General features: G+C 39.8%; 1 protein-coding gene across 6 annotated transcripts in view; it reads left to right on the top strand.

Moving 5' to 3' along the window:
* whrna (whirlin a) overlaps positions 1–16,831 on the top strand; it is a 196,697-nt gene that overhangs the window by 71,120 nt on the left and 108,746 nt on the right. For all 6 annotated transcript variants that reach the window (XM_040053560.1, XM_040053563.1, XM_040053559.1 and 3 more), the window contains exons 2-3: positions 4,040–4,258; positions 11,965–12,090. In XM_040053560.1, the coding sequence (XP_039909494.1) occupies positions 4,040–4,258; positions 11,965–12,090 (345 nt within the window). The remainder of the gene's footprint in view (positions 1–4,039; positions 4,259–11,964; positions 12,091–16,831) is intronic.

The raw sequence follows: 16,831 nt of genomic DNA, 5'->3' as shown, positions 1-16,831 counted from the left end.
TAATTTCTTAGTCAGTAATTTTCCTGCCACAAATCTCCTGCAGTATAGAACCGTGCATTTCTAAGAGATGGAAGTGGTTGGTCACTGCAGCCGGGCTTTGTGCAGTAAGCTTCTGCGTATGAAATGGATTGCCTGGACTCCCGTGAGAGTATGGCATTGTATGAAAGCAGTTCACCTGCCGTTGCCGTTTTGATTATCCCCTACTATATATTCCATTATTGTCCTAATGGTTTTTGTTCTGCTTCGGAAGCAGTGGTGAGCTTCATCAGCCCGGTGTCACTATCAGCACTTTCATCCAGGGATGAGGCATTAGGACCAGTGTACCCCAGCTGCTTTGTTGATTACTGCTGCTTCTTATTCACAGGACGAGAGACCCTGTTAAACCTGCTGCCCTCCCACCGCTACCTCCATTACCCTCCATCTTCCCGTTTTCTCCTTGTGTGTCATGTTACCCTAACGCCCTGCTCTCCCTCTTCTCATTGCGTCTAAACACTGCTCATTTGCCTTCCCCCTCTATTTCCTCTAAATGCAGTCAAGATTCTCAGACCAGCACACACAATGATAGCGCCTGCGTGGAGCTATAAATCAAAGAGAGGCTGTGTGCATGCTGGTTGGAAAAGGAAACCAGTCTACCCCTGGACCAAGCAATCACTGCAAAAAAAGCCACAAAAGTGTGTCACAGTTAGAGCAAAAAGTTTTTAAAGCCTTTGGAATCAGGATCTTCATCTAAGTCAGCTATTATAAAACAAAATCTGACTAAACTAACAAAAGCAAGCAGTTTAATCATCACTTACAGGCTGGATAGATAAGTAAACACTTGATTTTTGTATCTTGTAGGTTGTTGGTGCTAAAGGAGAATCTACAGGGGGCCAGATGTTTCATAGCTGCTTACATATGAGACTGACGCAGCAAACCAATGCAAAAACAGCCCTAAACTGTATTCATACCACCACCATGCTTTATGGCTCATTCACACTAAAGTATATAATAGGATAGCAGACTCCTTACAACTACGAAAAGTAGTATCAGTTGGTGGTTGCAGTAATTTTGCTATTACAAGTTGTCGTGATGATCAACTGCCTTGATCAGATGTGAAGTGTGCAATACCTGCTCTTTAATTTATAATTGCCAAGATTGCAGATACATTGCAATTAGTCTGAGTCCGTCTATGCATCTTGTTTCAACTTGTTGATGTTCCTAACAACAAGCAAGGCTACTGAGCACCTACGTCACTTTGCAGTTAAGTTGCCATCCTGAAGCAAGTATTTCTTTGTTTGTGGAGGAATTTCTATTTCTAATCTACAAGGTTTGGGGTAAACTTTAAATCTGAGTAGTTAATGTGAATTGCTTTTTAACATGAGTGTGCTTAGATGGTAATAGAACTGCAATGGATTGCAGCAGACTCCCAATTTTCACTGATTTCTCACAGTTAATTGCCATAATATTACAAACAGATGGTGTTTAATTGACTCAAACTGATAGCAGACATTTCTATTTTTATCACCGTCTTAATGGGCTAAAGTCGATTTAAAGACTGCAGCTGACTGCGAGTGGTTGGAGATATGGTTCGCATCTTTAAAGCAACCATTTCAAAACAACAAGATCGCAAGTTCATTGCATACAGTCACAATAATTTTGATCATGCCAGTATCTAACTGCTATTTGCCCTAGTGTGGCTGTAATATTTCAGTATGCATAAGGTTTTGGTGTGGGCACACAGTACTAAGGCTACATAGGCTTTTGTATTGTTGCCAAAACTTTAACTGTATCTCTAATTTTCTTGTTACCTTCATGTGCATTTTTTCCTATTTCAGGATTGCACATTCTGCTCTTGGTGCAATCCTTGGAAGATGCCCAATCCTAAGAGAGCGTGCCGAATTTCCATTTGTGTTATTGCAAAGTACTCAATAGCCAGATCTTAAGAAATGTTTTACTATCATTTTCCAGCACAATGCATCTATGTAAAGCTGTTTGTAAGGTCACGTTCATCAACCAACTGTCAATAACAAGACTTTGTCTGCACATCTAATACTTGCAGTCCCATCTTCTTAAGTGAAACATCTGACTCCAACTTTATTTGACTGATTATCACAGTTTCACATACTTCAACTATCTCTGTGTGCGATTATTCAACGTGTTAATGACGACCTGAAAAGTACAGCTGTTGTCGTGTTGTAATATTAGTCAAAGGTTGTTTGTTTGTAATCGTGACCTAGATGAAAGTCAGACCACATTTTATGAGCAATCAGTGCAGAACTCTTCATCCCAAAAACATTTTTTGCAACTATAATTAACCGCTTTAGATTATAGATGGTGCAGCACATTCAAAGCCCTGAATTGATTTTTAAAGGTTCTGCAGTGATTTAATCACCATGCAATACAAATTTCTGTCCTCCTCTATAATAACTATAGTTGTAATTATAGCTGTGTCCCAGTTCTAGAGTAATATATAGTGACTCTTACTTATTTCACCATGCTTGTAGGTAATAAAAATGAATTTATTAGTTTTGTGCTGTTAGACTATTAATGGACCCAGCAATGGGAATGCCAATGCTGACTAAACAATGAATGAAGTTTATTTGCTTTTTTCAGTATCAGCCTTCCATCATGATTATGTTTTGATTCCCAGGACCCCCTGGTGATGTCTTCTGGCTCAGACGGATGCAACACATTTCATGTTCTGGTGACAATACGCATTGCTCAAAACAAGGAGATTGTTTTTGACGTTACCACAGTCATAATTGGCGCAGTTAATCACGAAGACATGCAGTTTTCCCTTTCTACTTCATGCAGTTTGTGGTTTTGCTTGGATATTATATGCGCACATTTCTTCCTTCTTTGCTCATGTGTTACTCAACTTATCTGTTATGTATGTTTATCTACTGTTCTACATCGATGCCGCCCAGAAAGGGAGCAGGAGGTGAAAGAGGGAGAGAGTGCTCAAAGGCATGGCAATACAATCAGGGATCTTCACTGCTGACAGGGTTTTGTTGCCTCAGAATTGAAGTTATTATCTCTCGGCACAAATCAAAATTGTGAAATTGATTCAGTCGGGTTGTTGTGCTCAAAGAGATGGGCCTCCGCTGCAATCCACAGCACTCTGACAAGTAATGATTTTAGTTGTTGCTCGGAGCATATGTTAATAGGCATTTCAACAAAAGCATTTAGTAGTTCCTTGCGAGAACTGTAGCGAGAAGACAAATGAACAAAGATTGATGGGAGGGGTAGCTTAATTGTAGCTCACTAAAGAAGAGAATGGAGGGACACTGTGTAACAAATTAAATTGGATTCCTGACAAAGAGGAACTTTGGGAAGTCTTTTACCACGCTGTGGTGTCGTCTTTGTTGTGACAGTCTTGGACTCTAGCTCTATACTGAGCCAGTATTTCACAAATCTTGAGATTGTTGCAGTATCTGTTTTAAAAATCAACAGTGTGTGTTTCGTTAGTATGAAATGAAAGTCGAGAGTCCTTTTGTGTTGGTGGTACACAAGGATTTTTTTGATCATTAAGAGATTCAACCCTATTCAGCTTGATTCCTCCAGACCACGAGGCACATGGGAATACATCGATCTGCAGAGGGATTGCACATATGGCAAGCTATCAGAAGGCAATGAGGCACAGCCAACAGCAATTTTCTGTAGAAATGTGTTAGAAGTGTTGTTGTTTGTGTCTGTGTGGGTGGTGGTGCTGTTTGGTCATTTGGGGTTTTTGGATATTAGAAAAGCCTTCCAAATATTGGCCATTTCTCTCTGCAATCTTTAATTTTCGACCAAACATTCGTTTCAGCTTAATTTTTTTTTGTGTGTTGTCTCTCACTTCAATATCTTCTTCTAAGCCCTCACACTGATTTTATAACCATGGATGTTTGTGTGTGGGAGTATGTTTTGGCTTTGTCAAATCAAATTAAATTGACTCAAGTGTAGATATGCAAGTATACTTTGCTCCTTCAACTCAAGCACATACTGAAAAGCAAATTTTTATTTTTTATTTTTAGTTGGCCTCAATTTATTCTCCTCCGCTCTCTTTTCTTCTCCTCAGGTGCTCAAGGGAAGTAAAAAGCTTTGCCTCTCAGTGCGTTCAGTCGGTCGCATTCCAGGCGGCTATGTCACCAACCACGTTTATACCTGGGTTGACCCTCAGGGCCGAAGCGTGTCCCCTCCTCCTGACCTGCCTGAGCATCGCAGCGCCACTCTGAGAAGAACTGACAGTCAGCGCCGAAGCAACATGCAGCTACTGCAGGAAGGGGATGAGAAGAAGGTAGAGACCTTACATGCAAAGCATTAAACTAGAGGACCAAAAATGCCTTTAAAAAAAAAAAACATAAAATTAGTTCCTACATTGTACTTTTAACAGCCTGTATTTGCTATAAGTTTACTATTACACTACACTATGTGCACTGATTGGAGCAAAGAAGCCTCCAAAACATTTTTAGTTTCAGCATTGGTCAGAAAGAAGCCAACTGTCATTTACTATATCTTTTTATTAGGTTTTGGACAGTACGCGGAAACAACAGCAAGAATCGTTTGCTTTGACAAGCAGCTCACCAACATAACTCCCAATGAGAAACTTTAAATTAAATGGACAGTTAACTGATAACCTGTCAGTGTTCTGCACCTGTCTTGCACACAGACATCCACAGAACTTCTAGAGAGACGCTCTATATTGACCAGTATGTTTTAAGGGGCGGAAGAATGCACCCCCAAAAGATTAATGGTGTATGCTAAGGCTAAATTTTGTGATGCTAAAGTAAGTAACAAAGTCTAAAAGCATTTGATACATAAATCATCAAACATCTCATAGATTTCACAAAAAAAAAATCCTATTCGACTTCCTCCAGTGGCACAGACTAAAAATTTGCCTCTGGAAAAGACGTCACGCTGTGAACAAGGTTTAAGACTGAGATGGGAGTATTCACTTTAGGGAAGGTTTTTCACTGTACTGATACAGATCAACGAGTCCCCGTGCAGCACTGCTTTGTTTGGACTCTGATGCCCACTCTATTTAACTCTTACTTGAGTCATTTGAGGCACAACTTGATGTTTTTCTCTGAAGTCCCTGTCACTTTCGCTTGACCTCAACAAAAAACAGCAAGAAGATTCATACACTTAGGAAAAGAAAAGAGGATCCGAGGATCCGACTCCACTTGGAGTACACCGTGACAGTAGGTATTTTTGACATTTGTCTGCAGTGTGGAAATGACAATGTCCCCTAGCCCATTTTAGATTATTTTTGTTGTGCTGCTTGACGCAGGCTTTATAAACTCAGATGAACTGGTGACGTTATTATCAAGGCTAGAATTTTTAGAAGGGGAATGTGTAAAGTGAAGTGAAATGTTTGTCATTTATCCTGTCCCCTCACTCTTCCCACTACAGACATGATGCAGGGTAACTCCTGCATTTATTGCTCCTCTCAGCCTCCGTGACTAAAGCAAAAATAATTAATTATAATCCTAAAGGCTGGCAATGCAGCAACACTCAGCACATGACTAATGCAAGCTAAATTATAGTAAACCTTAAGCTCACTCTGATCTTCATAACAGACAGATTGCATTACTGCGGCATAATTGCTATAGTTAACCTGTGGGTTTAACAGTTTGTTCAGGTTCAGAACATATCAGGACATTGTAGCATGAAATGAGGACTCACTGGTAATTAACATTTACACGACCTGCACTGCTTGTCAACTATTTGTATTTAGGAACCTTCCTAAGCAAAACTGACTATTTGATCACATCCCAGAATTGCAGAAAATGTTCGTGCAGAGGCCTTTTTGTGTGACGTTATAATGCATGTTCTTGTGACTGCATATTTTCTCACAGGGAACTCCAGCTTCTTCTCCAAGTCATACCTGTTCGGTTAACTGGTGAAATTCTAAATTGGCTGTTTGTGAGAATGTGAGGAGAAAAGGTTGTCTATTGCACTGTGTTAGCCTTCTGATGGGGTGGCGACCAGTTCACAGTGTACCCCAGCTCTAATCCAGTGACAGCTAGAAAAGGCTTCATCCTCCATTCATCCTACATATTCATAGAGTTCAATTAACTGACCTTAGAGAACAATAATCATGAGGCTGAACTTTAAGCATTTCATCACCTGACTGGACAAATACAGCCACTGGATAAATATTAGTCCTACCTTGTAATTTCTAATCTTCTTAAAATGAGACAGTTAAAAACAGTTTGAATAAATTTGAAAAGATATGTTTCAGATGCTGAATTTTAATGGGAGTTGGTTTTAAGTTTGGTTGTGTGAGCCGGCTAACTTTAGGCACAGTAAAAGAAGTGTATAACACTGGATGCTAAAATTAAAAACTTAAACGATAAAAATAATTGGACCTCGAGTGCCGTAAAACCTTACGCTCTCATCACCTCATGACCTGCAGGGAAGGAGCTATCAGAGCTGTTTAAAAGATTTATTGCACTAGAACTTTCAATTTTTTAGCACCTAAGAGCTACATATTAATCTTAACTGCTTCAGCTCTATTAATGCAGACTTCAGCTCTGCATTGCAGATGAGCAAATATTAATCCAGTACTAGTTCAGTAATGCAGTTCATTGAAATTCTAGTTTCTATTTCTGATATTATTAATTTTGAATCATGATATGTCTGCATAGGATGGAATTAGAAATATGTTAGAAAATATGTCTCAATTAAGTTTATTTTCTTTTGGAATTGCTTCATTCAGCTTTCTAGTCTGTGGGTGAGACCATGCTCTGAATTATGCAAGCTAGAGTTCCTTTGATCCACAGCTGTTCTGATAATGACAGAACTGTTCCTCTTTTGGATAATCTGAAACCTACTAATCATTCATTAATTTGTAATGTATGAATTTGTAAGTGAACGGCATCCAAGTCCAATCAGGTGCTTTGTATCAATACCACAACTACTGAAAGTTGCTTTGTAGCATCCGGACAGTACATGTATGGCTTTGCTTTTTATTGGCAAATTTCTTAAAACTCTCAGCTACTTCTTCGGGAAGGTGGAATTTTATTGTCATTCTACTGTAGTACAACTTTTTATTAGCTATATTAAAATGTAGCAAGCCTCCAATCTAACTTGGTTTTCAAAACGCCTCTGGCTTTGGGTGCCGCAGACACTCATATTGATGCTTCAGAAATCAATCACTGTTTGGCCAGCTAAGGCTCAGGTTTAGCTTAGGATCATAACTTCTTGGTAGTAAATAATCCAAACCATGCAGCAATAAATTAATGAATTACTTTGTGTTGTTGGCTGCGGGTTTGTCTGATTTTGGTATATTCTGCTTGCCATATGATGCCACTTATCACTTGTCACTTGTTACATTAGGCACATGCGGTATACCTCTTGCCCTAAGACGGCTGCGATAGGCTCCACCCCCACCCCCCCACCCCACGACCCTGAAGAAGGATAAGCGAAAGCAAATGGATGGAGGAATATCTGGTCAATTTGAATATGATGACAGCAATACATCGTAAAAAAAAAGTTGAAATGGGAACAAAAGAGGGCTTAAAAAGTTATTGAACTAAACACAAACAGCTGGAGGAACATTTTGTAACTAGGTTAATTGGCAACAGGTCAATAACATAATTTGATATAAAAAGAGCATTTAAGAGTTTCTAAGAAGTAAACATGGACAAATGTGCATGAATCTGCTAATACCTATGTCTACAAATTGTGGAAAAATTTGAGAATGTTACTCAATGTAAAATTTTGAAAAAGTAAAATAAACCTATAAAGAATTAGCAAAACTTTAGGCAACCTGGCACTTAAAATATTTTTAAAATAAATTAAAAATGAATCGCTACCTTATCGTGGTGGAGGGGTTTGTGTGTTCCAGGGATCCCAGGGGCTATGTTGTCTGGGGGCTCTTGCCCCCTGGTAGGGCCTCCCATGGCAAATTGGTCCTGGGTGAGGGACCAGACAAAGAGCGATTCAGAAGACCCTTATGAAAAGAATATCGAGGGAGCAGTTTACCCTGCCCGGGATAGGGTTACCGGGGCCCCGCCCTGGAACCAGGCCCGGGGAGGGTGCCCGAGGGCGAGCGTCTGGTGGCTGGGCCTTAGTCCATGGGGCCCGGCCGGGCACAGCCCGAAGAGGAGACATGGGCCCATCCTCCCGCAGGCCCACCACCCGCAGGAGGCGCCATAGGGGTCGGGTGCATTGTGTGCCGGGTGGCGGCCATGGAAAAGTTTAACACCAGCCAGCTCAGTAACATCACAGAAAATTGATGAATACAGATTTTTCTTTTAACCATGGAAAGAATTCTGTGATCATCAGCTCTTTCCCTGGTCAAGAATCCTTCACAACATCTAGCCAAGGCAACACCAAGAGCATGAATGTATATACAGAGAGTTCACAACAAGATGCAAAACAGTGGTTATAGTCAGAAGCAGAAAGGCCAGATTAGACCAAAAACACATCACAGCTGGCACAGTTCTGTGAAAAACAACAACAACAACAAACAAATATATTAATATTTTTACAGATGAAACCAAAATTAACTTGTACTTGATGGGGAGAGAAAAGTAAAGCGAGGGGAACAGTTCATGATCTGAAGCAATCTACAACATCTGTCAAATGTAGTGGAGACACTGTTATGTGCATTTATGGCTGCAGTGGAACTGGTGACTTTAGTGTTAATTCTTCCCCCAAATGGAGACATTATGTAATCGGTTCTGTCTGTTTGTTTGTCTGTTTGTTTATCTAGTATCCACAGTTTTCAAAATACAATTTTTCAAAATTTTGTGTTGTGTTAGATACCAATAACTCCATGTGATTTAATTTCAGTGAAACTCAGGTCACGGTCACATCAAATGTGAAAATCAGTAAAAACGTCATATTTTACCCACAACTTTTTATGACTCGTCTTCGAACTTCACAACAAAATTGTAGGCCTTGGGGGACATGAGTAGCTACTTGAGCTAAGCATTTGACCTTGACGTTCATTGTTAGTACCCAAGATCAAAGTTGACCATGAAAAAAATGGAGCATGGGCATGGAGAGAGTGTCAGAGTTTTAGTATTGCCCTTCCCTTTGGGGGAAGAGTTGCGCTCTCTGATTTATGATAGCAGTAGCAGGATTCTAAAGCGTTCTAAAGCGTGCAGGGCTATAACCTCTGCTCAGACTCAGTCACATGCTGCAAAACGATCAGATGATGCTTCGCAGTGCAAGTGGATACTGAAGAAGAAAATTCTGCAAATGTAACTCAAGACTTTCTCAAGCCAAATAAATGGGATCTTCTTCAGTGGCCTGGTCAGTCAACTGATCTCAGCCCAGTAGTAAACTTAACAAGTGAATGGCTGGCATGGCGTTATCAGTGAGAAGTGGTACAGTTTAACTTTTTATACAGTACCTACAAATTCCACTCAATACAGTAAAATAGTATAACTTGCACACATAATTGCATTTGTCTGTCCCAAATGAACAGGTCTCAAGGGCCATTGCTTAGAAACCAGAAACATTAGAACACTGGGACTTCTTTTAGACAGACAGAGCATTAAAGTGATGCTGGGGAATATAGTGTGCACCAATAGTTGCTATATTGTGCCAGAAAAAGCAGAATGAATCTGGTAATTAAAACTATGCTCCATGTCCTGCATAAATGTCACAGAAAACATGAATGCCTGCATATTCCTAGAAGTGAGCAAAGGTGGCTCGCTTATCGCCGATAGGCAGATAGCTGTTATTAAAAAGGAGGACCACAGTATGATAGTAAAACCTCTGCGCCAGATGTCAAGTCTTTGCCAAGGGGTATATCACTTGGATGAAAGTGACATTGTTTAATACAGATATTAGCATATGTGCCATCTTGTAGCCGCCAGTGTGCAACTGATCCCTCGTTTCAAATCTGGCAAGAGACAGCTGCACTCTGATCAAAGTAATCAAGAGCCTCATTGTGATGGAGAAAAGTACAATTTATAGTCTGGCATAGCTAAGCAATACTGAGCCTCCCCAAGTGGACAGAGTAAAATTTGATGTTGTTTCTTTGCTTTCCAAATGTAGATATTCTACAAATGCTAGGTTCATCCAAGTAGCCCCAATTGCAATTATAGAGAAACCAGAGTGTTTTGAAGTTTAAGCTGGGTAAGCTTGACCAACTGTTAATTAAAAAGCATGGCTTAGTGCTCTGGTATAAAGTAGTAGAAAGGGGGGGGATGGAGCAAACAATGGGCCTAGGAGGGAAGGTTTTTTTTTTCCTAATATCTTTTTATTGTTGTTTTGGGGTAGAATCACATTTGAAAATCATTAGCATGTAATGTTGTGTGTCATAAAATAAGAGATGCCTTTGACATTAGAAGATTACTTAATTAAGTCAGCTAGAGGCTCAAGGGCCAATGCAAATAGCCGTGGAGTTGAAGGAAAGTCTTGATGAGATGACCCAGAGGCACTAAACAATGCCCTGCTAGAATTCCTGACAGTTTACAATAAAGCGGTTTAACAGTCGAATGAACCCATCATTACACTTGCACAGACTGCAAATAGGACCACCTAAGTCTTTCAAACTCTTCTGCTAACCAAGTCATTTGGCAGCAGCTGGGTGGTTAATATCTACAGCTGCAGTACTATATATAACCTGGGGTAAAAGTGCCATGCCTGTATTAAAGGGGAACTATTATGCTAATTTCCAGGTCCATAATTTTACTCAAGGACTCTACTTGAGTAGCTTTGCCTGATTCACATATCAAGATAATCTCTATTTATCTTAAAATGCCTGAGATTACATGATATATTAAGCATACCCCCTTCAGTTACATCATACTGTTTAAAAAAAAATAGGGAAAATATCTAAAATAAATATTTACAACAGTCTGAAGTTTGGGGTTTTTTTGATTGCTTGTACACACACTGACCTCAGTATTTAAAACTTTGGTTAAGATAAGCATGTACTGTGACAGTATACATGACAAACAAGGAAACACATAAATACTGTCTTCTAATTTTTGTAGTTTTGAAAGTATAAGAAAACAGACATATTTACATTTATTACATTTATACTTCTGTATAACATAGCATCTCCTCTCTGCATGTGTGAGGCAAAATCAGATTTGACTTAAACATTGCTTTCCTAACTTTGTAGAATAAAATCTGACAATAGTATCCAAGAATATAAACAAACTGAATTGTATTTATTGGTTAAAAAAAGTATGCCAACAAGTTTTTACGTTATTGACCTTATTTATTTGACCTGGTTTAAATTCATGTCAGTGTTTTAGTTAGTTGGTTTAGTCGGATTCATCGACCTGCTCTTTTCTCGTAGTGTACTACTGTGTTGCCAAGCCAGTGGCATCTGAGTGATGCACACAAGGTGCCCTTAAGCACAATTATTTTAGTGCGCAAGGATAACATTGGTAATGGCCATATTTTATCAGAGACCACATTTTTTTTCACTAGGCCACAAACCGAATAGACGCTGTGGTTCTAGTGGAATATCTTTTGAAAACAAGTTTAAGGGAAGCACCGGATTAGTCATGCACAGTATATCGTCTACAAATCACTCACTCCCTGCAGAAGCACTTTAATTGGGTGGTGTAGCAGAGATATCTTGTAGTCCCCCAATAATTCCTGTGGTGGTTTATTTGAATTCAAACTGTGTCCGATATTGTCCATGCTGCTTATCAGAGGAAATGACACGGATGAGCCTTGTGAACCAACTGATTGACCAATTCAGAGAGCCGTTCCTCTAATCAAAACAGATTCTGACTCCCCCATTAATGGTGCTGACTCACCGCATCTAAGTAGTTCCTGAAATTCTTCATCTCCTTGCTCTCAAATGCCATCTCAGAGCAGGGCTGTCATTTGCTCCATGCATTGTGTTTCACAACTTCATTTCAATGTGAGCAGCCCGACACCATGAGCAAATCTGGCAGCCCGTCAAGGAAAACAATCGAGACTGCAGTGTCATTTAAAATGCTTATATTTATATTATACTTCAGATATTTAAACCCTTATTCATCCTGTTTTATTGGTTTCTCTCTTTGTGTTAAATAGGTCAACCTGGTTTTAGATGATGGCCGGTCTCTGGGTCTGATGATCCGAGGGGGAGCGGAATACGCTTTGGGTATTTACATCACTGGAGTGGACCAAGGGTCAGCAGCAGAGTGTGGAGGACTGAAGGTATTGCTTCAATTTCATTTTTCTCTCACTTTCTTGCACGTACATTGTTTATCTAACTTATGTCTTGCGGCATAGCTACTTATACTTTGGAATTCACATGAGAAGATTAGCTAGCTATTTGAAATCATTTTAGTATGCTCCTCCCCCACACGGTTTTCATGCCAAAAACACTTGCTGTATGCCAAAAGTCTCATTATATTGCTTTACAGTGCATCTCACTGTATTGATTTTGCGATATGAGGAAATAGCTTCTTTATATGGTCTGTTTGAGATTGTTCATTACAAATGCAAAAGTACCTGCAGGCTACATCTGCAGCTTCCTCTGCTGAGCTCAGGCTCTGCTCGGTTTGCCATCAGATAAACCACTGGGTTAAAAAATATATATGCATAATGCTTTTCTTTTAACAGCTGTATTACATTATTGTGGCTTGTTTCTGGATGCCACTAGGTGTTCCTAATTTAAACGATCAGAAACATCGTTTGGAAAGCCTGGACCTGACAATGTCGATCCTTTAAGGATCCAAACAAAAAACCTTTAACATGGGATTGATCCTCTGCAGTATTTTTTTTCTTTTGATGAACAAATAAATGCTGCTGTCAAAGTTAGCTTCTTTCAACTTAGTGATACTTGTGAAGGTGAAACCGTTTCTCTGCTTCAGAGACTTTCTAAAAGGTTATTCATGCCTTCATTTTATCTCGGCGTGACTACTGCAATAGTCTCTATTCAGGTGTCAGTCAGTTGTTTCTTGCTCGACTGCAGCTCGTCTAAAAGGCTGCTGTGGGACTCTGACCTGGTATTCGCAAACAACACTGCATTTCACCCATGTTAGATTTTAAGATTTTATTGTTCGTTTTTAAGTCATTACATGGGTTGGCACCTGCCTCGCTGATCTTTAAACGTTACTCACTGTTATCTGCTGAGCAGGTAATCCTTGATGTCCTATTGTACAGATTTAAATATAAAGGATATCGTCTCTTTTACAGTAGTTGCTGCAAAATCTTCGGACTGTTATAAAACTAATTTTTACAACTTGTCTTTTAAACCAGACAGAGCTCTGATTATTTTTTTCATAACTATAACTTGAATGTGTTGTATTGTTTTATTATTACTCTTTTAGCATTGATGTCTTGTTTTCAAATGCACTGACCTGACTCGAATTTCAAAATATTATTGTAAACAATATTATTATTGCATCAGGATAGGAGGCATGCCAGATAAATGCACATAACCATCTACGGCTGAAAAGGCCAGCTCAAGTCATTCTTGTTCCTGTGTTTGTCTGTCAGCCGCCTGCTGCTGATACACCAGGAGGAATGAGAGAGAAAGTAATCAAACTCGCACTGTAACTTACATGTCACGGGCAGACAGCATGTTGTTAGTGGTGCTGAGGCGCAAGAAGCCCGGCAGCATCTCAACAGACCCGAGTGACTTGTACATGCTGTTTAGTGTGTTTCGGCTGAGTAGCTTATTTGCTGTCGAGCGTTGAAAACTGACATTAGCAGGAGGAACCTGCCATGAAGACACAAATATAGAAGATATATTTTCCCTTTTGAGTTCTTTTTTTTTTTTCTTTTTTCTCTCTCAAAATTTGAACAGGGCAAGTGATTTGGAGAGCAGATGTGTGCCTCAGTCGATCTTTGTAGTTGATGACTACAAATGGAATTGCAAACTGATGTTATCAAAATCTAATGATTTTTTCATTGTATGTCAGTTCTGAATATTCTAAGCTGTCATCACTTATTTTTCACAGTATTAATGGGCTGATGCCAGTTATGCTCCAACAGCAAGCTGACGTGCAGACACACACACACACACACACACACACACACACACACCAACTGCCAGCATAGCACCGCCTCCTCTTGTTCTCTCACAGTGCTGTGTTCTTGTCATTCGTCTTAGTTGCCTTGTTATATTTATCTACTGAGTACCTACAAATTACAATGATGTAGACTCAGTTTTTCCCTGTGACATTAAATACTGATATTTTTAAGTTTTTAGAAATTCTAGTACGTACATATACGTACATATATGCATGACATCAATTGTACAATATAAGGAGGAGCACATGAGTAGCAGTTAAACTGTAAATATTGGTGGATCGATCCACACTCCAGTCCACATGCTGAAGTATCCTTGGGCAAGATGCTAAACCCCATGTTGCTGTGTGTGATTGGGTGAATGACACTTACAGTAGAAACGCTTTGATTCCTCAAATGAGTCAAAAGGCACTATATGAGTATCAGTCCCATTTACCATTTAACGTCCAGCAGTGTCTTGTAATGTTACTTTGTTGGTCGGTAACAAAACTAAGTTGTTTTACTTGAAACCAAAGTGAGTCATTGCTTTTTAGGTGCTGTTGCACCCAGGAGCAGAGTAAAGGGTTGGCTTAAAGGGGTTGGCTAAGGTTTGGCTAAACTAAAGTGTAGCCATCCTTTTAACCACCCCACAAACATATCATGAAGACTTAATGTGAGTCATATATTCACAGAACTGGATTTATTAATGACTGGAGACAATTATTAAATTTTTCTAAAATACCTTTTCCAAAAACATTTCTCGATATGTCACCTGGATACATTTTCACAGCACAGTCTTGATTTACATTGTAAATGAGCAATTAAAGTCATTAATAAAACTGGCTTCAATCCACCATCTAACTTACTCTTAAATTAAACACACTTAAATTTATTGACCTGGCCGAGCTGAAAACAGTCCAAATTATGTACGGAGCAAGATAAATATTCAGTTTTTTCAAGTCTGACAAAAAAAAAAAAACATGCACTGAGAGGAAATTATGTGTTTAAGGGTTAATAGTAAATATTACAGCATTACAGTCAAGGGAGTAACACTGAATATGAGGGTGATTTTACTTTTCAGTTCTGTCGAGTTCTCACTCTGCTCATCTGAATATTGCTGTTTTTCGTTATCATTAACATTATTGTTATATGTACATATAGGTAATGAGGAAGCCTGTGTAAAGTCTGTCTGTCTGCCATTCTCTGATTATCAGCAATTTAAAAAAATAACATAAGCAATAGTTCCAGATTTGTAATTAATTAAAGGTTGCACAAAAAAAGCATATTATGAGTCCAAAAACCACTTCGACCTTGCAGTCAAAAACTGAGTATTTTCTCTACAGCAATTTGCTCTGCAGAAGCAAAATAGCGAAGCTGTGCCATCGTCTAAGGCCAGCCCTGTAAAAATCACGCCATTGGACCACTTTGTGGAGCTGCTGTGCGCAGCCAGCAGAAGCATCTGAAATTAGAGCTCTTCCCAGGTGACAGACACATACACCAGGCACAGTTGGAAATTTACACGATGATGTTATTTTTGTCCTTTCCACTAACAAAATTCAAAATAATACAAATGCCTCCAGCACATAAAGGTTATCCTTTATGCTGTCTCTCTAGCTAAGCAACACATGTGCACTCAAGAATTATGCAACAGCCCTTAAAAGAGGAGAAGAAACAGAAACAAATATTGCTGTGGATCCCTTTGTTTACCTGAACTGCTAAACTAATGCATTATGTGACTTGATACAACAAAAGTACAGGGAGTGCAGAATTATTAGGCAAATGAGTATTTTGTCCACATCATCCTCTTCATGCATGTTGTCTTACTCCAAGCTGTATAGGCTCGAAAGCCTACTACCAATTAAGCATATTAGGTGATGTGCATCTCTGTAACGAGAAGGGGTGTGGTCTAATGACATCAACACCCTATATCAGGTGTGCATAATTATTAGGCAACGTCCTTTCCTTTGGCAAAATGGGTCAAAAGAAGGACTTGACAGGCTCAGAAAAGTCAAAAATAGTGAGATATCTTCCAGAGGGATGCAGCAGTCTCAAAATTGCAAAGCTTCTGAAGCGTGATCATCGAACAATCAAGCGTTTCATTCAAAATAGTCAACAGGATCGCAAGAAGCGTGTGGAAAAACCAAGGCGCAAAATAACTGCCCATGAACTGAGAAAAGTCAAGCGTGCAGCTGCCAAGATGCCACTTGCCACCAGTTTGGCCATATTTCAGAGCTGCAACATCACTGGAGTGCCCAAAAGCACAAGGTGTGCAATACTCAGAGACATGGCCAAGGTAAGAAAGGCTGAAAGACGACCACCACTGAACAAGACACACAAGCTGAAACGTCAAGACTGGGCCAAGAAATATCTCAAGACTGGTTTTTCTAAGGTTTTATGGACTGATGAAATGAGAGTGAGTCTTGATGGGCCAGATGGATGGGCCCGTGGCTGGATTGGTAAAGGGCAGAGAGCTCCAGTCCGACTCAGACGCCAGCAAGGTGGAGGTGGAGTACTGGTTTGGGCTGGTATCATCAAAGATGAGCTTGTGGGGCCTTTTCGGGTTGAGGATGGAGTCAAGCTCAACTCCCAGTCCTACTGCCAGTTTCTGGAAGACACCTTCTTCAAGCAGTGGTACAGGAAGAAGTCTGCATCCTTCAAGAAAAACATGATTTTCATGCAGGACAATGCTCCATCACACGCATCCAAGTACTCCACAGCGTGGCTGGCAAGAAAGGGTATAAAAGAAGAAAAACTAATGACATGGCCACCTTGTTCACCTGATCTGAACCCCATTGAGAACCTGTGGTGCATCATCAAATGTGAGATTTACAAGGAGGGAAAACAGTACACCTCTCTGAACAGTGTCTGGGAGGCTGTGGTTGCTGCTGCACGCAATGTTGATGGTGAACAGATCAAAACACTGACAGAATCCATGGATGGC

Source organism: Simochromis diagramma, unplaced genomic scaffold (genome assembly GCF_900408965.1).
Source record: "Simochromis diagramma unplaced genomic scaffold, fSimDia1.1 OVJJ01000596.1, whole genome shotgun sequence".
Lineage (NCBI taxonomy): Eukaryota > Metazoa > Chordata > Actinopteri > Cichliformes > Cichlidae > Simochromis > Simochromis diagramma.
Note: the sequence above shows the minus strand (reverse complement) of the source record. Positions and strands in the feature narration are given on the sequence as shown.